Source organism: Tetrao urogallus (genome assembly GCF_951394365.1).
Source record: "Tetrao urogallus genome assembly, chromosome: 5".
Taxonomy (NCBI): domain Eukaryota; kingdom Metazoa; phylum Chordata; class Aves; order Galliformes; family Phasianidae; genus Tetrao; species Tetrao urogallus.
Genome location: NC_136818.1, coordinates 59,659,032 through 59,684,765, shown reverse-complemented (window position 1 = coordinate 59,684,765; position 25,734 = coordinate 59,659,032). Strand labels below are relative to the sequence as shown.

General features: G+C 41.9%; 1 protein-coding gene across 1 annotated transcript in view; it reads right to left on the bottom strand.

Moving 5' to 3' along the window:
• The window catches only part of GRK5 (G protein-coupled receptor kinase 5), a gene marked incomplete at both ends in the record, with an annotated part of 156,772 nt that overhangs the window by 45,926 nt on the left and 85,112 nt on the right, over positions 1 to 25,734 (bottom strand). Inside the window, one exon of the mRNA XM_079535438.1 lies at positions 8,402 to 8,514. Coding sequence (XP_079391564.1) covers positions 8,402 to 8,514 — 113 coding nt within the window. The remainder of the gene's footprint in view (positions 1 to 8,401; positions 8,515 to 25,734) is intronic.

The window sequence follows — 25,734 nt, the reverse complement described above, 5'->3', positions numbered from 1 at the left end:
CAAGGTACAAAGATTTAGCCTTAGGATCAAAAGATTTTCCAGGAAAAAAAAGTCAGCCTAGCACTTTTCATGACTGCTTGTATTAGAAAAAGGATCCCAGATAATCCTGCCAAACCAATTAAGTAACCTGGTCCAATACAAGCTGTTTGAGATGATAAATGAGGAGGAAGTTAAAAAAAAGAAAGTAAATCAGACTGAACTGGCAAACACACAGAAGTACAAACTTCAGAACTATTGCCCACTCAAAGATGTATGTACTGCTCTGACTGTGATACAGTAAATCTGAAGGAAGGAAGGCTGCAATGGATACCCAAGGTAAGCAGACCCAGGAATGACACGAAAACCACAGTGTAGTAATAATGCTACTACCCACCTACCTGGACAGTGCTGATTTAGCTACTGCAGCTTAAGTCTAAAGCTATGTACTTAAACATGCACACAGCAGGTCGCCTGAACAGTTTAGAAAGACGATCTGATTTGGTTTGGGAAGTGACAGGGACTGCAAAGAACCCAGACAAATCTGTACTGCTGATGACAAATGCACTGAAAGCTGAAATCCGCAAGAGCAGTGCTTCTCTTTCAGTGGCCATTTTGGGGATGAACCAATTATGTACCCACAAAACTTATTACAAGGGTTTAAAAAGACATCTTTCATCCACTTTCCTGTCCTTTTAGATGCTATCTAAATATGGGTTGTTTCAGCCCTGTAAGCACGGATAATCTCAAATGTTTACAGCATCTTAACAGCAGTCTTCTCCACAATTCCTTGCTACAGCATAAAGCAGTGGCAAGGGTAACATAAGGAACAGTTTCTTAAAAGGTCAGAGTTGCATCTTACTTTGCCCCTTACAGTTTGTGGTTAAGTCCACACACAGACCAGGAGTTTTTCATCTAAAAGAAAACCAAAGCAATGTATTTTAAGGAAAAAGAATCTATCAAAACAAAACCTTTTGCACAGAAGACTGCCAAACAAAGAGCTCTTTGGCACTGCCTTGTCATGGAAGTGACTAGGAGAATTAGTGAGTCCTCAAATCAGTGCTATTTACAGATTGACTGATAATAACTGCTTCTTTCAGTTGCTTTCAGATTCTGAATACTCTACCACACTTTTCTGAAAAGGCCAAAAGAAGCTGGGCTCACAGATTTCCTAATGGATCTGTCTCCATTATCAAACATTGGTCATCACATCAGCTCCAGACCTGCAGGATGGTGATTTGGAATATCAAATATTCACTTATACATGGTAAGTGCCTGGCAACTATCAGTGCCTCCTTTTGGAGCTGGATTGGTGAAATAAAGAATGATTGTGCTTTGAAAGTTAAATATTAAGACATGTAAGCCAAGATCTTAGCTTATATAAGTGGAGAAATGTGAATTTCTCAAACAGGTAATAATTTGGATGCAGAATCTCATGCATTTGGTCTGATCCGTAATAGCTATGTCCTCTTACTGATATGTGTGAAAGTGCTTCAGTAATCTCTTGACAGAATGTTTTCTTGAAGATGTTGTTTGGCCACGCAACTCTCTGACAACAACAAGGATTTATGTCAGGAATGCAAATGGTACAACTAATGCATTTTTCTACACCAGACAAAAGTAAATTTTCCACAAAGTCGCTAGCTTTCTCTTCATCACATCCACTAGTGAATATGTAGACTCCAGAAAAGCAACACCTGATCCAAATCACAATACACAGTTTGCTTGGGACTAGCAGATCCTGCTAGTATATTAATTTTCTAGTAAATAAAAACTGATTCAGAGTTGTCCTTTGCCACATAAAATACATCATAAGGTTGTCAAAAATTCAGTGTCCCATCATAACTATAAAACAATAAGCAAATTGGGACAGAGCTGAAGAAAGAATTTTTGCAGGAATTGGATCAGTGTTTTGAAATACACTTCCTGATGGGATTCGACATGTGCAGAACTAAACACACACACACAGAGTATCTAAGATAATTGGGAAGGGATAAAAAGAACATTTATTTATACTTGCATTTGACATTCTCAGAAAATGCTACGGGATGGTGGTGAAGGTAGGAAGTGACAGACAAGGGAAGGTGTGAAAAGGAACTGTAACTGTGAACAGTGTTGATTTCACTGTGGCTCAAGTACTGTAAGCCTGCTTCATTTTGTTTCTGCGTTCATTATTATTTCTCCCCTTGGTGCCACTTTTGAGCCACTTGGCACCACAAGACAGTGGTGCACTTTCAGCCATAGACTGCTACTGCAAGCAGAATTACACACATAAAGAGTCACTTCCTCATGTTCCCTCTGTTGCATGCCTGGGAAAAATACCAATATCCTTGACTCTCAATCTTGTGCTTAAATCACAAGATTCATTCCCTTCTTCCACAATACTCAAAAGCATAGCTAAAACTTGCAAATGCCTAATTGCTAGAAATAACATTATTAGTTAAAATCCATGTGAAACAAAATATTTTCCATTATTCCTTTGATGAATCCAGGCATGTGTTTCAAAGCTCCTGCTCTGAAGTCTAATAGCTTCTCCATGCCCTAGTTAGGTCAGACAGGGCCCTATTCATTGCTCATAAATGAGGAGAGGATTTACAATCACCCTGACCACATGGGACAAGCCGCAGGGAAGGCTCTCTCTGCAGACAGGCATGGATCCTTCCGTCGAAATAGCGAGAGGATGTGGGCTCACTGCCGTTTGTTGCTAACTGGTCCTTCGGCTGCTGTTTTGGAGGTAGTTATTTAGGCGGCTCCTGCTTCCCTAGAAGGAACCCTAGCTAAATATACACATGGGTGTGTAAAGTGCTGTCCTGCAGCAGCCATCCTTGGGATGGGCCACAGGAGATGGGATGGGGAACTGTGATGGTAACCTTCTTTGTGATAAGGCCATGACCTCAGAGATGACCAAGAAAGGGCTGGATAGAGACTGCAACCAACAGACAAGATTAAGCATTGAGCGAAAAAGAGCACTTTGGATGAAACTGGCTGAGTCACCAAGACTGGTGGGGCTCTTATAAGCTTATAAGCTTATATATTAAATATTAAATATATTAATATTTAAATATATATTTAAATATATTAATAATATATTAAATATTAAATATATTATTGTATATATTATACTATAAGCTCTTATAAGCTCTTCTTAAGGTAATAAAGCCTTATTTCTGACATTGCCTTTACTTTCATCTTAACATTCTCTGACTTCCTGAAACTGCATGGTTTAAAACTATGTGTAAAATGAAAAACAGAGCCTAAGGAATCACTCTGGATCCAGGCGGACTGTCCCTCACAGCAGGCATCTGCCAGTTGCCTGGCTGGGTAGGGCACAGCTGCGGGAGTCAGTCCCCTGTACCCACCAGGAGATGGACATTGGAAGGATGCTTCTGGAAGAGCAGGATTAGGTTTCTCAGTACAAGTCAGGAGCAGTAGAGTCAAATCCTGAGCACAGGCAGCAGATTTCATCTTCTGTTTTGGTCCCAGTTTTATACCTATACCTTCTACCAGCTACCTCCTCTGTTATCCTCAACATCCTAACTGCTGCAGAGCCTGCTTCTTCCACCTTGATCTCTGATTTCTGCCCTGTTATTGCTCCTGTGCTCTAACAATCATCCTTGCACTTGCCTCCACTGAGATTTAAAGTCTGTGACTGAAAATTGGAAAGCACAAAGCAAGCAGCTGGGATTCATAATAACTCACATTTCTAAATGAAAAGTTAACTTGAAACCACATTTTTCATGTTAAAGCACAGGACAAAAAAGAGTCCTTTTGACTGTTTAAAAACACATTTTGAGTTAATGAGTTTGTTGATATCAACAAACTGGCATTTCTGATGGAAGAAGCCTTGAACAGCTTTAAGACACACATACACAGATGGTTTATACACCATGCAAGGGACTTAACCAAATGAAATCTCTCTAACAGAGACACGTTTTTTACAAATGGCACTAAATGGATGCTCGTTCATCCTGTTACCCCAGATAAGTGTAATGTGTAGTGAAGCATTCAGCTGAAAATTCCACTCAAAGTGATGATAGTGTCTCTCAGCCTCTGCCCCAATGCCTGGATAACACAAGCAGAAACAACCCAGAGAGGCACTGATGCTACTTTTCTCCACGTGTACTTTTATCTAGCTTCAGTGCAAAAAACAACAGAACATAGGAGAGAAAATAACACCAGGTTTTGTTCTCCTTGATCAGAATTAGCTATTCTCTGCTCCCAGCTCCCTCCAGTTAGTCTAAACCTGATCCACATTAAAATGTTAGAAATCCTCCCCTGAGAATGAAAAAAGTTCAAAAATGATGAATGGGAGAAGATGAAACAGGAAAGTGGCTCAAGAGACTTGCAGTAAAGTATTCATTACAATAGCACAGCAAAATCAGAGAGCCAGCACCCCTCCTGAGGAGAGGACACCAGCAGGAGGTCCCTGCTGCAAAGCCACCTCCTTGTGCTGTAGGCACAGGCTGGCTGGGAAGGAAATGTACATTGCTAACGGGTTAGCTGCTCACTGATCTGCCTTTCAGCACAGGAAATGTATCCCCCAGCACTTTATTTTAATGGCTGTCTTTCAACAGCTAGAAAGCTCTATGACGTTGTTAAAATATTTGTAAGCACAGCAAAGTGTGCTTTGGAGCTGTGTGTGAATTCTTTGTTAAGGGCTTATGGAGAGCTGATTTAATCATAAAACAGCTCCACGTAATGATAATAGTTTGTTTGAACAGTTCCTTCATCTGAATGGCTACATAAGAGTTCGGTGAACTACTCGTGGGAGATCTTGTTGTTTGTGTGCTCAGATGAGCGTGTGATGTGTGTAATCACACATATTCAGAGGCACAAGCTGAAGCCATTGGTTCTTTTTACTGGATATCTTCCTCTTTTGAAGTCATGAAATTGTTTGCACGATATCCATAGTAAGAGATGGCTCTGTCCTTACTGCCTCACTGTGTAGCCTAGGACCACTGTAGTCACTCACACCGACCCCACAGCAGAAGCAGGAGCCTTATCACTTTCATCTTTTAATGTTAGGACCTACTGCCTACAATCATGTATCTTTGTAGCCTATTTTACAACTGACAGGTTGTGGCTAATAACTGGAGAGCTGTTCTCAGAAGACATGCAGGAACTTTCAGTTTCTGGGCACTTTAATCTCAGTTACAAGTTGAAAGTGGCCAAGGTGTTAATGAGTTTTAGAGGGAACTAATAGATACACAGCTACACACATGCAGAATGCAACAATACAAACGGTTTTTCCTTCAGAAAGCCAGCCTGAGTACTGCTAAACAGTACAGGAAACAGCAACAACGACAAAACATTACAAAAACAGATGCTGCGAAAATTAGATTTGCAGGAGACTACATCAGACCAGGTTAGTTATTTCAACTGACAGCTGAAATAAATGTCCAGCAGAGATTTTTTTCCCATAGGCACTCAAGTTTGCACGGTCTGGTTGATCTAACCAGCCTTTGGAGGCAAAGGAGTTGGGAGAGTTCTTGCAAAACTTGGTTGCGTCCTAAGTAAGGAAATTGAGCTTACTGGTAGGCTGCTGGGTGCCTGACTCACCTGGGAGCCCCAGTTCCTGCTTTCCTTGAAGACAACTGAGTTCACAATTAAAACAAACAAACAAACAAAAAAAAAGCTATTAAAAATTAGGAGAGATCAATTATGAGCTTCTGCCAGTGACTTACCGAGTGGCCTGGTAAAGTCACCCAGCTGTGCTTTTACTTCGCCTTCTTTCTGTAAAAGATAGGTTCTTATTTCTCAATTTGCAAAAAGCCCTCTGAGCCTCTGATGGACAACTAAACACACTTCTCTATTATTTTTAATTTGATATTACAAAAAAGCTAAGCTTTGCATCTCTCATTATAAAAGTAATTAAGCCAAAGAAAGCTTTGGCTTCTTCTGCTCAGAGCTTGTTACAGCAGGTGGCCTCAAAAAAAGTTCCATGTTCCTGGTGGCCTCAGAATAGGGCTTTAAAGTCAAACTTCTGGTTTCATTACGGGACTTTTTGCCTAACGTAGGCCTTGGCCTGAATCCCACTACTCACTCAACACAGTGTGACTCCTCTGGGTGAATTTCAGTAGCCATCACCCAACTTAATGGCTGTGCTGCTAGACCTTAATATTGGATAATGCAAGGATTTTCACAGTCTGGGAGCAAACTTGTTTGGAATTTGAGATCGACAAAGGAGACTGCTGTTAATTAGCTCTACAAAGAAGAACAAATATTCAGACCTCCACACAGCTCAACATTTTGTTCACTAAATCAGTGCTTCATGATGGCAGGTACCTCACTAGAAGGTGCTGGTTGGCTGCAATAAGCACCTGGAGCATCCTCCTGCTTTTGTGCTTGCCTTGAGCATACCTGCACAGATCGGCTGCCAGCAGTAGCTGTCTCATGACCCTTGAGAGCTGAGCCTTCCCACTGAGGAAACTCATGACCAGCACTAGGAAGATAAGGTGAACTGTAGTCATTCAAAACCTCTTAGAGAAACCTTTCCACGGCTGTGCTGATTTAAAGGTTGCCCTTCTTAGCTTGCAAAAATCTGAGGGTAAATTCTTTGGTTTGTCATTTAAACAATACACTTTCAAACAATACACTTAATGCTGAGGTGAGGAAATCTCTAACAAGATGATGCGTGTATTCTCTGAGAAGGACTATTAGTTTCCAGTCATGCAAGTATTGTCTTCATTGTGAATTTTCTATCACACCCCTCACATCTATCAGTCGAAAAGCACAGTGCTGCAATATATCAAGATATGTGCATGTGGGAAAATACCTCCTTTGGTTTACCTGTGAAACTGATTGTGTACAGCCTTCTGCCACTCAGTGCTGGGTAATCCTATACTCCGTTAAGCACTAAGTGGGGAGTTTTTAACCTACTGCAGGTGTGTTGCTCTATCATTTGCTATTCTGGTAGCATAGAGACCTAGTGTCCACTGCAAGTAACAATTTGAGCCAAATCCTGCTGTAAGCCATCTGAAGAAAAGGTCAATTTTACAACACACTGCTACATTTCAGCAGTCTAGGTGCGAAATCAAACTGCAAAATGAGTCCAATGAAAATGTACAGCAAGAGCATTAGGATGTTTTAAATTATGTTAATCAAGTAAAAAGGTTTACAAAAGTTCAAAGATTGCTTTATGAATTGGGACGGTACCAAATATGCCAACTAAAATTGATTATGATGCAACTTTACTCAAAACTTTCTGCAATGCAGATTTGTTGTAGTAGCTGTGGTACTAATAAAAACTGAGAAATTTCCCCTCCCAAACTCTTACCTTTACAACAGTGCAACCTTCGCATCTGCTTCTACTTCAAGATAGCTTAGCCACAGCAGAAATTAAAAAATAAAATAAAATAAAATAAAATAAATACATATTCCTGTTGGTATACATTGCTTTGCCTTTGACCAGCTTTTCTCTAGCTAGTATCAGCTAGAGAGCAAAGGCACTTTGTGATGACAACCGGCAGCTCATCTGCCTGCGTGGTGGGATGCAGCCTTTGGCTCATCTATGCCCTGCCCTTCAGGAGGCTCCCAGCAAGGAAGCCAGTGAGCATCTTTAAACTGTGAGCAGCTACTGCTGGCACTACACAGAGCCAAACGCTGCCAGATTGGGAACGAACATCAAGTCTGCCCAGGAGGCTGGGGGCACAGCTCAATGGCCGGATTAGATGGGAGCTCTCTGGGGTGGGAAATGGTGCTGGTTTCTATAGCAGGCTCGTCGTGTTCCTTGGTGACCTCAATCAAAGTCATTTCTATACCTTGTGCGCCTGTTTTCCTATTTGAAAAAAACAAGATATCAACCAGGATGTCCTTTGTAAATCACCCTGGAATCTACTGATGGAGAGGCTTGGTAAGAGTGAGGCATTATTACTGTCACACTCCTCATCCCCTCTTGTCAGTCCATTCATCATCTTCCTTTTCTTCCTTCTCTTTGCCTTCTAACACTGCCGACTGCAATGATATCAGAAGACATTACTCACAACAGCCCAGCTGCTTGTGCTGTGGCCTTAAGCGAGGCTCTGCCTGCACCACAGAGGGCTGCCTGTCTCCCGCCCCTCCTGACGGCTCGTGTACTTTGAAGTTGGTCCCAAACCTGGGTGCAGCACTGCCCCTTTACTTCCAACAATGCTGGGGAGCTGCTAGGTTCACCCCTGCCAACAGCTTGCTCAGGTCCAGAAGACGCAATCCCACATCCCATGAAGGTATGATTTCCTGAAGTCAGAGCACTCTGCGTGTCAGGAAAGGAGCTACGCAACAGCACTGCTCTGATCACAAACATCTCTGCAAGGGCAGGGTGCAGGTAGAGATCACTGTGTCTTCAGAGCAACGTTTCACTCCTCCTGCTCTGCCAGCAGGGTTCCTCAGCTAGCGGCTGAGGCATGGGGTGGCAAAGCACTTCAAGATCCCACAAGAAGTGACTTACCACCGAGTCGAGGAATCTAATGCAACACTCGAGCTCCGGGCGGGTTTCACAGAACTGCCGAAAGAGAAGCCTTCCAATCGGCTGCTTTTCACATATGCTGCAGTAATCTCTCTCTAGAGGCAATAAAAAGAAGAGAAGCATGAAAATGAGAAGAGCTTTGCCTTTTGGGCTGGCTAGGAGTTTAAAACACAGCAAGTGAGTGCAGAAAGATGATCCCAAATAGAAATGCTTTCTCCCCACCGCGTTTCAAATCTGCAAGTACAAATGTAATGAATGGTTTAAGTCTCAAACAAGACAGGCTCAGTTTTACAGGGCTGATGTATTTAAAAGCACCACAAAGGCCATTCAGCTATTATTCATGAATAATTTCATGTTTTTTCATGGCGGAATTGCATGTACTCCGCAAAAGTACCACACAGACAGGCAGCATTTGTGGGAAATGTCAAGTCCCTGAAATGTGAGTCATGTATTGAAAAGTGCAGGAGCATTAGAGGAGAAGCTGGAATTTGTGACTTTCCTGGTTCCTTCCAGATATGCATTAAAGTAATGCATATTTCCTAATCTCTGGAAATGTACAGTTCACTCTCTACTAAACGTTTATTGCAAAATATGTATTTTTAAAGGTTTCAAAATTTTTATTTACTTTCAGAGCACCAACCTGCAGTTGTTGTACACAGCACCTAGCTGACGCCAGTTTCACATTGTGCTCCTCTACAGACGTTTATTTCTCCATAAATAAACATTGTTAAATGTTGTTCCCCTGTGCTGGGTCCTCCTTGCACCCAGAACCAGCCTCTGCTGAAGCACGAGCTCCCTTACTGTGCAGGAAAAATATGAGAGGGGCTGCCATCATGAACTGGGATTGCACCAGTACAAACAAGGTGGACGTTTTTGGCGAGAGCAGCAGATCTCTCAGCCTGTTTGGAGTTACAGCACTTGCTGGAGACACGTTATTCCTTTAGAAGCACACACATGTCAAACAACATACTGTGTTTCCTTAAGTGTTCCTCTCACCACCCTCCTCGCTGCCATATGGCAGTTGCTGTTATTATGGAAACAACCAGCTTCTAAACACATAACATCACACTGCAAACAGACATACTAAACCCACACAAGTTGTCGGTGCCTTGGTTACTTCTTTCTCAGGCCTGGAGCTCCTTGCGCAATGGCTTTTATTTCCCCTCTGCTTTGTCCCCCCACGTTCCAGATCCCACAAGGACAAATTCTGCAGGCACAAGTCTGTTTGTCACGGAGGCACTCAGCCGAAGGGCTCGCTTGGCACAGGCTGCACCCAAGGACCATGCTCTGCAAAGCCAGGACATCCCTCCTGAGAGGAAAATGGACATGTTGGGCTTGCTGGGCTGCATCTGGGTGGCAGTTGGGTTTCACGTGGCAGCCTGATGGCAGGAGCACCCCAAGAGCACTTCTTGTGAGGAAGACCCATGCTGGCATCATGCTCTGCTCACAGGCAACTGCAGTTTCAGGAGGAGACCTCTGAAGCACCCTCATGGTGTGTGGGGATAAGCTGGGGTTAGCTGGATTTTACCTCAGCGTTTTCTGAAGCAGCCTAGGACAATTCACCCACACCATTTCATGACTGGCCCTGCAAGACCACTTGGGATCAAGATTTCACTCAATCTAGACAGAAGACTGCAGTATTTTGGCACTCGCTGGCAAATAGCACTGCATCTAAATCACTGTGTAAATCTTAACTCGACCGCTAGTCAGCAACAAGTCTGGGATACTGGTTTGTTTGCAAGAGGAACAGCATAACACAGACATGCAGCGCCAGAGGCCCAGCACGACACTGAGCTGCCTTGAGCTATCCTTGCAAATGCTGCAAGTTCTCACTGCTTGGCCAAGAGCTCTCAGCAAGAAGGTGAAGGAATATGTAGCCAGGCACAGCACTAAGGCAGGCGAAGGAGGGAGGGAAGTGCTCGAGTGCATCAGAATGCCAGTTCTCAGTGTCTCAAGGGATGGGCAGGAAGCTGGAGCCCAGGTGAGGTACACTGAAGCTCAGGCGATGCAGCTGCATCTACCTGATGCTGCTTTCTGCTGTCATGATTATCTTATTCTTCTGAGGGTACAGAAAAAAACCCACACCCTGATGCTACACGAGCGTGCAAATTGCACTTTGAGTAACTGTACTTACTAACACATAAGGAAAAGAAAACAAGAAGACAAATACTATTGCAGATGTAGATAATCTAAACGCAAAGATGATATGAGCATGATGTGAGACGATATGCTGCACTTCAGCAGTATCTGATTTGGCCAGCACATGGGAATGGTGACCTGTTTGTAATGAGGAAAAAGGAAATACCAGAAATAATCTCCAAAAACACAAGAGCCAGACCAGTTCCCTGGAGCCATCCACTCCTTGGTAATGCTCATTTAAGTGCTGGATATACCGATACAGACAATAAATACATGATGCAACTGTTTTCATTCCTTGTAGGTGACATACAATATTTTCTTAGGCCCTGGTTTTGCACTGACCTCACCGACTCAGCTCCAGGATCCTGCTCTCAGCTCATTCTTGGGATGCACAGGGCATAGCATGCACTGAGAAACAAAAACACCTCTCTCAGCTCGCGCAGAAACAGAGTGGATAGCTTTATAGCACAAGGAGCAAAGCATAGCAGAGGTGTTGCTTCAAAGAGGCCCAGCTGAGGCACCCAGAGCCGTGCCGAGGAGCTGCTGCCTGCAGGCAGGGGACAGATGTGGATGGAGGTAGCAGGAATGGTGGATCCCTGGGGTCAAGCGCCGTGTCGTGCTCGGCCTGCCTGCCAGCAAAAATATCCCTCCAGTTTCAAAGTTTGAAAAACAGAAAGAATGATTTCCTGAGGAAATGGAAATGTTAAACACTTGGAAGTGAAACCATATGCTTACAATGATGAAGTGTAATGAAAACAGCCCTGAGAGTGATATCTTTGGTAGTTGGACCCTCCTGTTTCAGCAGTATTCTGCTCAACACCTGCAAAGTCACCCAAAATGGGGGTGAAAAGCTGGGTAGCTTGAAGGCCTAGAGAAGCAGCCACTTCTCACTAATGCCATGTCTTTTGTTTAGAAAATATAACTGGCAAATCGCGCGGGCATGAAAATGAATGATCTTCCTGGCAGAGTAACTAAGCAGATTATATAGATTAAATTGTTTATGAAAAGTTTTTGTATAAAAATCATATAATAATTCTAAAGAGAAATAATATTTACTCTAAATTCTACTGACTCATTTTTGCTGTACCTTATAGCTCATGTATTAAAATACTGCTTTAAAGAGCACACAGAACATACCAAAATAGTCACCTCTGTACGCAGATAATGCCATCAGCATTCAAGGTCTATAGCATATCTGTTCCCTAAATGATATTTTGGAAATGTCCTGAAAAACTCCCAAGCACGCAGCTAGGAAGAACAGTCCTATTAGTACTATTCCATACTGGTCAAAGCACGCTGTTGATGAAGTGGAAAAAGTAAAATGAGGTAAGAAAGAAAGCAGTTGCCAAGAAGTAGCTGACTTTCAAGTAAAAGGGAAAAAAGCTAATATTTCAGTTAGATATAAACCTCTCTGTGCTTTCTGAAGACTTTTTGTCTTAATTTGCTTTGTACATATCTTGCTTTTTCAGAAGACTCAAAATATCACCTTAGCAATTTCAGACAGAAACAATGGTCTGTAGAGAGATCAGGTCCTTCCTCCTCTTTCACATTTGCCATAAATGTGGGTTTTCATAGATATAGCGTTGAGCTTGAAAACTGGGTGACAGCCCTTGGCTGAAAAGCAGTTTCTTCTGACATAATTTCACGTGGTGCAACCTGCAGGTGTCTAAGTGAGAAACCTTTCCTCACACTGCTCTGGGAAGTTGTACTTCTCTTTCTGGACCGAAGCCCTGCTTTTGAAGGGCTGCAGATCCAACACCTGCTATCAGCTGGCAAGGCTTCCTCGTGCAAAATGCCTATGAGGTGTGATGTGCTTAAGTTTAACCTCACTTCTGAAGTGTACAAAGGCCAGGAGCATCTTTCCAACCTTTTGGCCATTGCCGGTGTGCCTACTGATGGCACTTATGTACTATCTATCAAGCAGCCTTTTACTTCCATTTTTAAAATACTGGAGTTCCAAGAGAAGGTATTTCAAAGAGATGCATGGAGAATCACCAAGAAGTCATGCATCATGCAAATTTGTTCTTGGCTTCTGGATCTCTTCTCCCATTGGCATTAAGTCAGCCTGGACATAATTTGAGTGAAATCCAAATTCTGCTGCCTAAAAATAAAAACAAATCAAAACAAACAGAAATTCCTCCCAAGCTCCTAGAAACCCAAAAGGGGGCGTAATGACAATTGTTCTTTATCCTGCTTACGCTTAAGTCTCTAAAGGACCCGAGAAAAGAGCTCACCTCCCTCTTCCAATTCCTTTTTTAAGTTGAATAAAAATGACAATCTTTGAAGTAGAAGCTCCAAGTCCAGTCCTCATCTGCTGCTCTGCCTCCAGCCTTCATTAGTCCAGAACAACAAAAAACACACTAAAAACTTGGAAAAAGAGATCCCAAGCTGGACAATAGGAAGCAGTAGCAAAGCCCAAACTGGCAAGTAGACCTTTGCAAGATGGCTGGCACACTAAAAACGAAAATGTCCATGGTGCTGAGGCCTGTCAGAGTGATTCCACCAGCCATGGGTTGGTAGAAGCTTCAGTAGAGCTGTCTCAAACTTGCAACATGACTGATGTCTCAGTCCCCATTCAAAGTGAGGGGGAATTCTACGAAAGTAAATTCTAACCAACCCAGCCCAAACCTCCAGCCAGATCTGTTATTCTTTTGCACATCTCCGCTTTCTACATGGGAGCTCTCTTACGGGGGCACTTGATGGTAAGGAGAACAAAAGCAAGAATGAAAGGCAAGAATAAAAACATGCTACAGAATCTTACAGCCCATCGTACAGTTTGTACTTTCAGCAGTTTGATTCTTTTTGTCAAAAAAAAGACCGCAGCCTTTAAAGTATACAGGAATATTTTGTGTCCAGCTGGGGTACCAATGGAAAACATTGTTTCTTTAAACAGCAAATAACCCCATCTAGAGCTATATTAATACAAACACATTTAAAGTCAGCAAGTCTAATGCTAGGGCTTATAAATATGTCTTATAATTTACTTCTGCTCTTCTCCAGCTGAAAGTGAAATTACCACTGCCTACATATAAACTTAATAAATAGAACATACTAAAGTGCCTAGTCTTTGAGGCTGATGAAAGTTGCTTCTTATCAAAGACTCCTTTGTGCATGCTTTAAAAGGATTTAACTTGCTTTGATTGCATTATTAACAGTGTCTGTGTTGCTCTTGTATCTCAGAATAAGCTGGAAAGCTGGAACATTAGTTCTTACATTGAACAAAAGTCACTTTGCCATCTATAATAAATACGTTTCAATACAAAAGATAATCCTTGTGTTCAAAAGCAAGATATTAAGGCTGGCCACGCTAACACTTCTGCACACCCGGTTATTACATTCAGATTTCTCTATATTCGTCACCACGGGAGATCTCACAGCCAGTCAGAACTTCATAAACTTCGTTGGAAACTCGGATATTTTCAGTGAGAAACATGTCAGGTTTCTTTCTTTCAGAAACTGAAAGTTTGGGCCCATTTCTGAGGAAGGAACGTGGATACTGCTCCTTGAACTGCAGCACCTGGCCAACTACATACACAGTGACCCAGTGAAGGACTCCGTTGTCGGTGCGACTGCTCAGGCGTGGGAAGAAGCAATGGAAATGAAGCTACTTGTCCTTTCTTGTGTGCTTTTTTGCTGCTTTCTGAGTTTTGGTGCTGTTGTTGCTGATTTGTTGTGTTTTGTTGTGCATATGGAAACCTGTTGTTTGGATGCTGAGGACTCTGCATTTGCCCTGTCTCCAGTGATGTGTTTAAGATGTGAGGCAAGCCAGATGGTTAGAAAATACAAGACAGGAATAAAAATGCCTCATTTTGCTTCATTCAAAAATTCCCAGGAACTGTGGCAGTAAGTCATGTTACAAAAGCCTAATACAAGCAGCTAGACTCCTGTGGGAATTCAGTTACCAGTACAAATTATATTCTGCATCCTGCAGACCTCAGTGGCATGCTGTATTTATAACACGGGGCTAATAGCACTGCCCTACCTCAAAACAGTGTGGCCAGAATAAGTCTATTAAAGTGCGTGAGCCCAGAGTGCTGCTGGATAGCCCTGTGGCTCTTTGCTATTTATGTGCGACGCGAAGCCCCGGAGCGGAAAGTGAATCCAGGAGAACACAGCAGAGTCTTTTTATACATTAACTGCTATACTGCTCCATAACTTCACCTGGCACTTCACAGAGATTAAAAATGACGATGCAGCCCCTGTCCTGGAGAGTGTTTGTCTTGGCAGGGCCAGTGCAGCACAGGTGCATGACTGCGATGCCGGAGCCAAGGCTGCGATGAAGCTTCCTGGTGGCAAAAGCGCGCTCCCTCGAACAAGAAATATTTCATCTGCTTTCTCTGTTTTTAACAAAATATGGACGTGTCACACCTTCTGTTAGGAGAATGGTTTGACAAATTCCTTGTTTTGAAGAACGGCTCTTCCCAGTTTGTGGCTAAACCCAGCACTTCATAGCTGCAGAAACTCGAGACCTGGGAAAAATACATTTTTTGGCCTTGGCTGCTTTTTTTGCCCTTGAATTTCGGATTTTCTATAAGAAACTTGGAGACCCTCATCTATGCTATCATAGTGAACGTTGTTTTGGCACCAACTATCCAAGTTTAATTAATTAAAAATACAAATGCAATCAAGCTTGTTTAAGACAATGGAATTACCCCAAACTGGTATTAAGCCCTGCCAACTTAATTTTCTCTGCTTGTAGGCTGCTTTTTTAAAAAATAAACAAAATTTAATCTCCTGATCATTGAACATCTAATGTAATTATTCAGATTCAGACAGTGTTTGCTTTGTATAACTCTGCTTATTTCCACTCTTTTCGTGGTATTAGGCTCCAGGGCTGAAGTCCACACATCACAGCAGAATTACACTGAAGATGGAAAGAGTCCAAACCTTAGACTTGGATCAGTATGGAAAAAATGTTTGGAGAATATTGTAACAAATTCACAGCTAAATGCACTTTGGTGATACATACGGATCTGCTCATTTGTTTTTTGAAAGCAGCTGTATTGAAACTTTGCTCACAGAACTTTATTTGAAAGTCAAATTCCGCAAACAGTTGCATAAATATGTTTGCACGAGTATCTGAACCAGAATGCCTATGTGGCTTTGTTGATTTTGGACAAAGCTCTTGGCAGGAAGGATAGCAACCCACCCACCCTCTTTGCAGCAGCAGCAGCAGGAGGGTCACACAAGACACTGCGTGCTCAGTGCAGCCACTGCACCCAAAACCAGGAGTGGAGTGCAGAGCCTGAGGGGGACCACAGTAGCTGGGGAGACATTAGGTAAGCCAGTCCTGCTACAGGAGGGAGAGCAAATGCTCTGCTCTGACCCTAAGGAATTCTCCAGTGGAAGACAAGTTCTCATCCTAACGGAATCCATTCCCTCCATGCTTGTCAGGAAAACATCCCCACCAGGGGCACATCATTCCAGCCCTCCTCTGAAAGCTCTGCATCATCTAAAACATTCTCATTTAGACAACTGCTTCATTCCCATGTGGCTCACTGAACAAGCCCCGAGTTCCAGTGTAGCCTGCAGATGCTGCTGGGTCAGGAGCCTGTTTGCCTCTAGAAGATGGAGCTTGCTGTTAGTGCTGGAGCCACTTTAAGTGACAGAAGCAGAAATTTATTTTTGCATGAAGTACTGGGTGCAGGGAAAGATAAATAATTGTTACAAGTCATGAAGGTGATGTGAGGCCTGCTGAAGGGGACGGAAAGATTCCCATCAATTCCAGGGGGTCTTTCATCAAGCTTGTCTCTCCCGCCTCTGCCAAACACAGTTTAAATGAATAAAACACTCAGTATGTCTCTCAGTTAGCACGACAGTGGAAATGCATGCACCTTGATTAATGGCCAGGAAATCTGGATTGTGAATGTGCAATGTGAGTATTTTAACATCTTTTTTAAACTGAAATTATTGGGTATCGTGTTCTTCAACACATGCTTTATTTTGCATTTGGCATCCAGTTAGAATAACAGTGCACAGACAGGGAACAGAAAGAAAAAAAGAACACGAAGACTGATAGACAGGCGGACAGATATCTTCTGCTAAATAAAAAAACTCAAACGACTAGTTAAATCTGGTTGCTGTTCCCATAAGTTACACTCAGAAAGCATGTGCCCCTGGATCAGTGCCTTTGATGAGGTTTGCTGAGCACACTGTCTGAACTGTTGTCTTCGAGGCTGGTCACAACGCTATTCCGGGCGCGGTGGACTTGCAAACCTCTCCATGTGGATCACAGAAGATGCACCAGCACCAAGACTTCCCAGCACTTGAATGCGGCGTTTGTTCTGCAGCCCCAGGGGAAAGGCTCCTCGCACCACCGCTGCGACTACTGTGCTGACCAGAGAGGGAGTTTGTCTTTATCTGCTGCAGCTACTTTCAACAATGTCTCTGCGGCAAGGTCAGAGGAATGGAAAAAATCCCTCAAAGAAATATGAAAGCTCACCTCAGAAGTGCCCTGGGAAACGTGGAGAACAAACACTTGGTTGTTCTCATTTTGTTCTACTTTGGATTGAGATGACAGAACTGGATGGCTTGTACTAAAAGAAGGTAGCTACTGAGATTTTTTTCATTTGAGACTTTTCTGTCCAGTCTTAGAGATTTCGACCGAAATGCCTAACTTATTTTCTGTCTAGTGCTGCTATTTAGACTCCTTTCTGGTGATATTCTGGTAATACGTGTTGAAAGAAAATTTCAGTGAAAGTTGTAATTTGAATGTTCAAGGTTATGAAATCTACAGAACTGTTGCTGTTGTACATAGCACAAAATAAACATCTCGATTCCAGGAAACTGAAGGAGACATCTTGTGAATCGCTTGCTTAAGACGAAAAGGCTTCTGCAAAACTACTCTTCGACTCTAAACCAGCCTGGTTAGAAATCGAAGCAGCCATCTAAACTAAACCTTTATCCAGGTCAGTAAAATGGCAGAACATATATAACCACCAGCACAGCCACTCTGCAAATGCATATTTAAGCAGCACACCTTGCTTGCAAGCACATAATAAAGGTATTCACAGAGGTTACTGGCTGTGCATGCCATTCAATAGTCACTGCAAGGTCTAAACATCTCAGCCCTTTTATTAATGATTCCTTCAACAAAATGCTCGATGTCTTAGTTGTTACTTCACTGCTAAGCTCACTTTTTTTCTCTGAACTTTTCCTCGTGATGTTCTGAAATGCCAAACTTCAAGCACAACAAAACTTCTCAATATTGAGCAGGCAAATTATGTTTGGAAGCGGTTCTCAACCCCAACCTATAAAGAAGGAACATTACTGCACAATAAGCCCCACTGTTAACCTAAATAATCAAAGGGACAATATACAAAAAAAAAAATCACTGACTAATAATACGCTGCTCAGTTATCACTTCACTGGGTCTTTGTCCTAACTACAGATGTTCTGCTTGCAATAATCCACACACTGATTTTGACCTGCTTTGTATTCCCAGTCTTTGCTGACTGCCTGCTAGATGACAGCCCTGCCTGACTGGGTGTGAGGGAGCTGAGCTGCTGACTGAAAGTGGAATGAACAGCGGAAAAGAGATTTTAAAGTCATTTAGAAACCCCAAATACACCAAGAGAACCTGTGCAACACGGGATGGCCAATGGAAATTTTTCTCCTCCCTCTTAAAAAAGGTCTTCAGTACTGAGGGTCTCTTTGAACTGTATTTCTCAGATGGATGGAGACAGCATGGCAGCTGGTGTCCATACCCAAGAACTGTGAACAATATTATGCAGGCCTACAAAGAAAATGCAATTTTAGAGAGACCTTCTGATTCATTTTTATTAACAAAATGGGTTGTCAGTGGGAAACTAGGCGAGCATTTCTGCAATATTAAAAGCTATTCAAATATTTGGATTTTTTCAGTTTATCTCTGTTTTTTCTATCTTTTTTTTTGTTTAGTTTCACAGTGTATTATGAATAATGTCATATCCTTATGAAATGGGGTTTTTTTTCCCCAAAACATTTTTTTTCTAAATTTCAACATGCAAATACAAACATTCTGCAACACAAAATGTTGGTGTTCTCTGCAAAACCAGAAACCCAGGCTATCATCTCCAGAGCTATTGAAAGAATTTTGGAGAACAGAAGACAAAGTTAAGAAGACCTCCAAAAAGGGCTGCCCACCTTGTGTTTAGAAACTGAAAATATAATCTGAAATTTTACTTCCCAGGTGGAAGGTGATACTTCAACATCCCTCATCCTCTAGATCTGAAGAAATACATCACAGAGTGAGCTCCCTACATGTTCTGCAGCACTTAAACAAGTGCTGGAGCAATCTGTCACTTCGCCAGCAATATTCCGTAGCCCAGCTGCATTGCTACACTGCCACTTCATTAGTGAGCTTATAGAAGTTCACAAAATAAGGAGTCAGCGTTGCCACACGAAATTACATCTCTAGAGATAGGCAGATTCTCCTATAATGGTGAGCTATAAGAACACTGTGAGAACCATCAGTCTCAGCTAACAGTCAACACCTACACTGTTAGCATTGGGGTGCACTGTCTTCTGAGACACAAAGTGAGCCCAGGAACTTTTCTGAAGACAGGGATTTCCTCTTCAGCAGCCACATTAAATGTGCTTCTATGAAAGGAAAAGGGAAAAAGGGATGGAAAAGAAGAGCCGCATGGCTGATCTGAAAGGAAAGCATGTTTGCACCGACACTGAAACATTAGAGACATTGTTCGAGTGCAGTTCATCCTTGCAAAAATATTATCCTCACTGCGATGCCAAGGCTGGTGAAAGTATGGGCTTCCTGCCATGGAAGTGCTTGGTATTTATGCTAGACTTGTCATGGGGCTTATTTACTCTCTGCGCCCAACATTTCAGACACACTCAAATGTAGTGTTCATGCCTTGGCAAGAACTTCTCATTCATGCATTTTCTCTTGGTCCCTTTGAGGAGTCTTCATTCTCCAATGTTGCAGTGGTTGAAATTTCATTGCTTGCTGAGAAAACCAACACTGATTAATTTCATCCTACTTGCATGGAAGAGGTAAAGTATGCCGGTCTCTAGCCAGGGACAAGGAAATCCCTGCTGCTTACATGCCATATTGAATAAGCAGCCCATGGTTGCAGCCATCAGACTTTAACAGTCTTTATTCCACCCGCAGGAAAAAAGCAATTAACCACAGCATCATGGGAAGCAAACAGGAAGTAATACAACGCATTCACTTTTGATTAGAGAAAATTTTTATAAGGCACAATATGCCACAATGAAGAATTCAGCTGTAGCATTGCACTGACACTCCCCAGATCATTAAAGGAACATGACTGAGGTTACAAAGTTAAGCCACAAAACCTAGGAACAACCTAAATTAATGTGGCCCATGTAGCCTGAATGCCATTCCTCACTGTGCATGCATTCTGGTACAGTCTTTAATTACATCACTGCAAACTTTTTTTCCCACAGGACCTTTGCCTCATTCAGCACACAGAACAGACAGTGCTTGCTTAATGAGCAGCTATTCAGTATTTCATTTTCTCCTCTGGTTCAATGTGTGGCCCTAGACTTTATTTACTGCGCACTAGCAGGCCTGCTCTGCAGACAGAATGATTCATTTCCCCACGGATCTTTCTGCAGCATTCTCCATGTAGTTTTCAAATACTTTACAACTATTCATGGACCCATTTTCACATCACCTCTAGGAGAAGATGTCCTTAATCCAATTTTATAGATAGTGAACTTAAATATCTGAAGAGTGAAGTGAGAAGTATTCACTGATTGGTGCAACTTGTTTCTGTGTACTTAACCTTATACACAACTCAATCCGTTCAAAGCCAATCTTCCATTTGCTTCAGCTGCAGATATTAGTATGGATACCCAAAAATCTCAAAGGCAACTACTCAGAAAATGAAAACTGTACACTTAAAGGCCAACTGTGCAAAACTCATTTTAAGTTACTTGCCTGTCATCACATAAGACCTAGTTTGACCAGAGGGCATCCGTGTCCAGCTCCCCAGCGCGTCACACAACTGCTCTGCCCATCCAAAATTGCCTTTGCTGCTGGCTCTAACACACTGCCTCCTGGCCTCACCAGCACCTCACACCTGCCTCTCGTGTCTGATTCCTCGCTGGGATTTCCTACTGACAACGCATTTGCAATTCTTATCTTGTTGCTGGTGTTTCCCCTTTCCTCCCTCCTCAGTGGTTTTTTTCCTAGGGTCTCTCTAGATCATGACTCTCCTTTATGGGATCTTTCACTGAAATACACCGAGGTGGCCCCTCTTTCCCTTTTGACTCAGAGGATGTGTAAGTAGATGAATAGCAGCAAAATACAGTTAGACTCTGTGAAATCTTGAGTATTTAGGAGAATAGCTGTGGTGGTGTCATTTCACTTTCAAGACTACAGTGCTTGTTACTTGCTGGACTGATGACCTTTCTTTGTATTTCTCAATGCAGTTTTCAGCCTATTTCTACTAATAAAAAATAAAATCAAAAGCAACATCCCAAAATAAATCAAGTAAAAACAAAATAAATAAACGAAACAAAACAGAAGCCAAAGAAACCTAACCCACAGCACAGAAAACATCTAGCATGAAATATTTCATCCTACGTAATTCTGTCAATATCTTAATTTTATAATGTGCAATATTAGGCAACCTTTAAGATGGACTGTGCTACCCAGCCTCCAAGCAACAGCAATCCTTACAAGTTTTGACTTTTGGAAGAACATATTTATTATTTATTATGTGTTACGGAGCCAGTCCTGCCCTGCCTGATGATCTTTTAGGACCTTGATCTGTGAGCAGTTCCACTGAGTTCAGAAGGCTGGATTGGAAAATTCAGTGATGCTATCTTTGAGGGTTATAAGGGAATCAAAATAAAAATAGCTTCTTTTCCAGACAATTCTTTTTCAGACTAAATAAGCAAATATGAAACAGCAAAATTCAAGGAAAAGAAAAGCTTTACAAGGTTTTGGCAATGTTTGGTACAATTTTATGTTTTGTAATAATTAATAATCTATTTATCAGGGATTAATATTACCTTACTTTCCTTGAATTCCAGTTAGTCCTTACATTATGCATAATCCACATGAGCTCTCTCCTCTCTCAAAATTTCTGGCACAAATATGAGCCTCTTTGGTAAGGACTCATATGGTTATGAATGTCTGGACGGCCTGAGTAATGAAAGGCCATTTGGGGCTGAACCATTGACCACAGATTTAACTTGCCAGGAAGAATAAAGCATAAAATGTAAATTAGGTACTAATAACCCATTTTCCTTCTGAATCCTCGGTATAGATATGCAGCAAGAAGTGCAGATTATGTTTGGAGAGAGATTTTGGAATAATCTGCAGTTAAAAATATTGTATGGGACCTTGTGTTGTGGCCTCAGAAGAGACTGAATTGTGAGTTGCTGCTGCTGCCCTTGAACCCACTTCAGTCAATGGAAAGTTTCATTGGCACCTGAATTTGTTGCTTTGGGTAGCTGCCTAGCTACCAGCTAAACCCAGCACATAATACTGTCATCAGGGGAAGAGGAATGTGCAGTCCAGCAAGCAAGACATGCATGGAAAAGTACGTTTCTCTCAGCGTGTTTTGCAATCTCCATGCTACTCCCTCCCCATCTTCCTTTCCACTGATCTCATCTGTGAAGTCAAGAAGAAACTGTAGAAAGTAGCACTTGCAGGGCAAGATCATTTAACTGCCTGCTGAGTGCCCAACATCAGCTTAACTTAGCTTTGATATTCTTAGTGGGGCCATCCCATTACCAGAAAGAGATGTTCCGATTTGTTTGTCACTCATGGGATCCAAAGGTACTTGAGGTTGTGTCAGTTCACACAGTGGATTTGGGATTGGAGCTATGGAGTTGCCTTCTGTTGGCGTGCACTAATTTCTTGGGAAACAAGACTACATGTTATTTAAGTCCCAACACAGTGTTTCTGTTGTGTTCAGAGCACACAAAATACTTGTTCTCCATGCGTGAACTCCAGTCTCCAGTGGCACTGTGTAAGAACGCCCACGCCTTCAACTCCCCCCCAAGAAAGCCATTGTTCTTGCTCTTCTCACTGCAGCCCAGCTACGAGGAAATGACAAGTTTCCCGTTTCTCAGATAGGTCCAGGACCATCTAAAAATAACACCTGTGAAACTAGCTTCTTGAATTAATTATGTCCCAGGTAAAAATAAACCTGAAACACAAAATGGAATGCCCATGCCCTTGTCCCTAATGAGATCTATAATTTCTTCTCCACCTCATGGCATGCCTCTCTTTTAAGTGAAACCCCAAAGCTTGCTGCCTTTCAGTAGATCAGCATGTCTGACACGGCTGATTAAACTCACTCTTCGACATCCAGCTCAGTAAGTTTGATCATTATTTGCACTTAGTAAATAAGATAATTCAATCAATAATTTTGTAAATGAAATAAATGTTCTCAGCCTGTAAAGAGGAAAGGCGTTAGCAAAACAGACTCCATGGAGGAAGAACTCTTTAATTCATGAATGCACTTAAGTAACAGATCCTCCACGCAGCCTCTTACAAGAGGAAGTCAGTGCTACTTAGCTGCTATGAAACTTACAGACAACAGAGCGGTGGATCACTGCTCCATCCTTGCAGAACTGCCTTGCTGGAACAGAGATCTGCCTGAGAAATCTCCCAGAGGACAGCAAAGCAGAGAAAGCAAAGCCCTGCCTATTCGTTCACTCTTCCTGTTATTAATTTGCACTATTATTACTAATAAAGATTATTTTACTGTGCTAATGCCTAATTGTGACATGGAACCAAGGAGAGCATGGTGCTAGGCACTGAGTAAACACAGAAAAACAGTGCAGTGAATGGAAGGCTTTAGACAATATGAATAAATATCCATCCCTTCTGAAATCCTGTTGGAGCCTCCTTCCAAGTAATCTCGGGTTCAACCACTACTACTATGCAGCAAAACAGAATCAAGATTGACTCTGGTAAAGACTCTCTAAAAACACACATTCTGGCTAAACAGAAACAGACTAAATAAGCCTCGTGAAGAAATACATATTTGTGAAACTGCCCTGATTTAAAAGATATGTCTTCTGTCCCTCACCCTTCACACAGACCCAAGCTATGGTAACATGCTGAAGATACATCATGTGATAATTCAGGAACACTCACTAACTCTGTAGAAAAATCAGTGATAACACAAGAGTAAGCAAATAAACCTTGAGATTGTGAAGCAAAGCAAAAAAAAAAACATTAAAAAGAATCCACCATGATCTGGTCTGGTGCACGCTATCATTACCAACATGAGTTCATGATCCTGAGAGGACAGCTGATGTGCCTCACCACAGAGCAGTTCTTGGGGGCATATTCATTATTAGCAAAGCACAAGCTCAACAGTTTGCTCTCCTATAATGATCCAACAGTGACACTCAGGTGAGCAGCAAATAAACATTCAGGCTGGAATTTGGCCAGGGCAGTAGACTGAATATTCTGCACTTAATGAGAAATGCCATACAGGCTGCAATGTCCAAGCAGAGCAGGAATGAGCTCAATTAAAAGATCTCATCTGAAAGTTCCCTACATAACAAGCTACAAAGACCAGCATTTACCAGCCCTGAGAAACATCAAGCGTTGAGTTGACTCTGACTGCAACTGCCAAATGTGGTATAGCACTTGGAGAACATTTACTGTGGATGAAAGCAAGTGAGTTTTGCCTTGGAGGGTCCTAGGTATGTCCCACAGGAAAAAAAACTGCAAAAGGTCTCTCTTCCTCCCTGCTGTTGGCCAGCTTCTCTTGTACGTACCATCATGCTCTCAAATGGACTCACTCATAATGTGATGACAACCTTCCCATTTTTTGGATGCCAGACTTTAAATGAAAGGAAATTAGGGTGTTTGGAAGGGTGTCACTTTATCCTCTGCCAAAGACCTGGAGAATTTTCTTTCTTTTTTTTTTTAGGAGCAGCCAAGCCACTTTTGATCACATAGTCAACCCACTGAGCATGGCTGATTTGCCGTAAAACAAAACTAAACACATTTACTTCATAATTGTCTATTCCTTTTTCTCTTCCTACCCATACTTTTTTCTTTCTATTGTTCTATTCACTTTACATGCCCAGGCTCTACTAGTTCTGGCCTTGTATATCTCCCTCTCCCTATCTTCACTTTTCCTGCACATTACTTTCTCCTCCTCTCTCCTAATTTAACCTCGTCTAGTCTAACCTACCCTAATCTCACCTAACCTACTGTAATCTAATCTCTCCTCTTTCTTCCTTTGCTCTTGTTTCCCTTTCATTTTTCCCGTTCAAACAGAAAGTAGTTTGGCCACTTCCAACTTCAAATTTATGGTTGCGTCTTACAGCAATTCACTAACAGAAATAACATGATATTTAAGATAAAAATGCCCAGCTTATCATGGCATTTCCTTCAGTTTTGTTGCTCTAACTCCACTGAATTCAGCAGAGTTGTGGTGAATGGAAAAGCAAGATAATTGAACAGGCATTAGTACTTTTGGTTATTCAGCGTGACTGTCGGTACTCCAGACAGAGCCCCATGGGCATCTGCATGCTAGTGGAGACAAGCCTTGTGGGTGCCTGCTGTTACTTATGTAACGATATTCCCATCCTGTTCTATCTATAAATTCACAAGGACTCACTAAACTGTTTATTTTCCATTTATAACTGTTGAAAGTCTCTAACATGAGCTCTAATACTATTCTAAACGCCACTATCTGAAATTAGCTGTAAATCTCTCGTGCTGCTTAAGCTCAAGGAAGTTCACTGATCTTGAAGTTTGGTATCTAGACAACAATCTTCTTTAAATAGCTCGCCCAGAGATATAAGCTAAACAGAAAGGTCGTAGACTTGAAAAACCTTGAAGAAATAGCTTCAAGACACTCTCCAGGCAAGGTCAGTAACTCTGCCATAACACTGACTTTCTCAATACTTTTAATTCTCAGAGGAATATTAATATTAATTATCACAATCATGGTGAGGTATTCAGTAAAAACAAGAGTTTTCCTTCAGTCTGCCATAGCCCATAGCAATATCAGTAGCCAAACAGATGTAGCTCCATATTGTACAAGGGAAGTTTCAATTTATCAGTGAAGTTGGAATGGAAAATATTAAGAGCATCTGGAGACACTATTCCACATCTGCTGAAGATAAAATATGTAATTGTATCAAGTGGGAAAACTCATAAGAAATATAGGATTTTCTCGTAAATGTGAGTAATTTACATTGAAATGTGCTTAGAACAGTTAGCT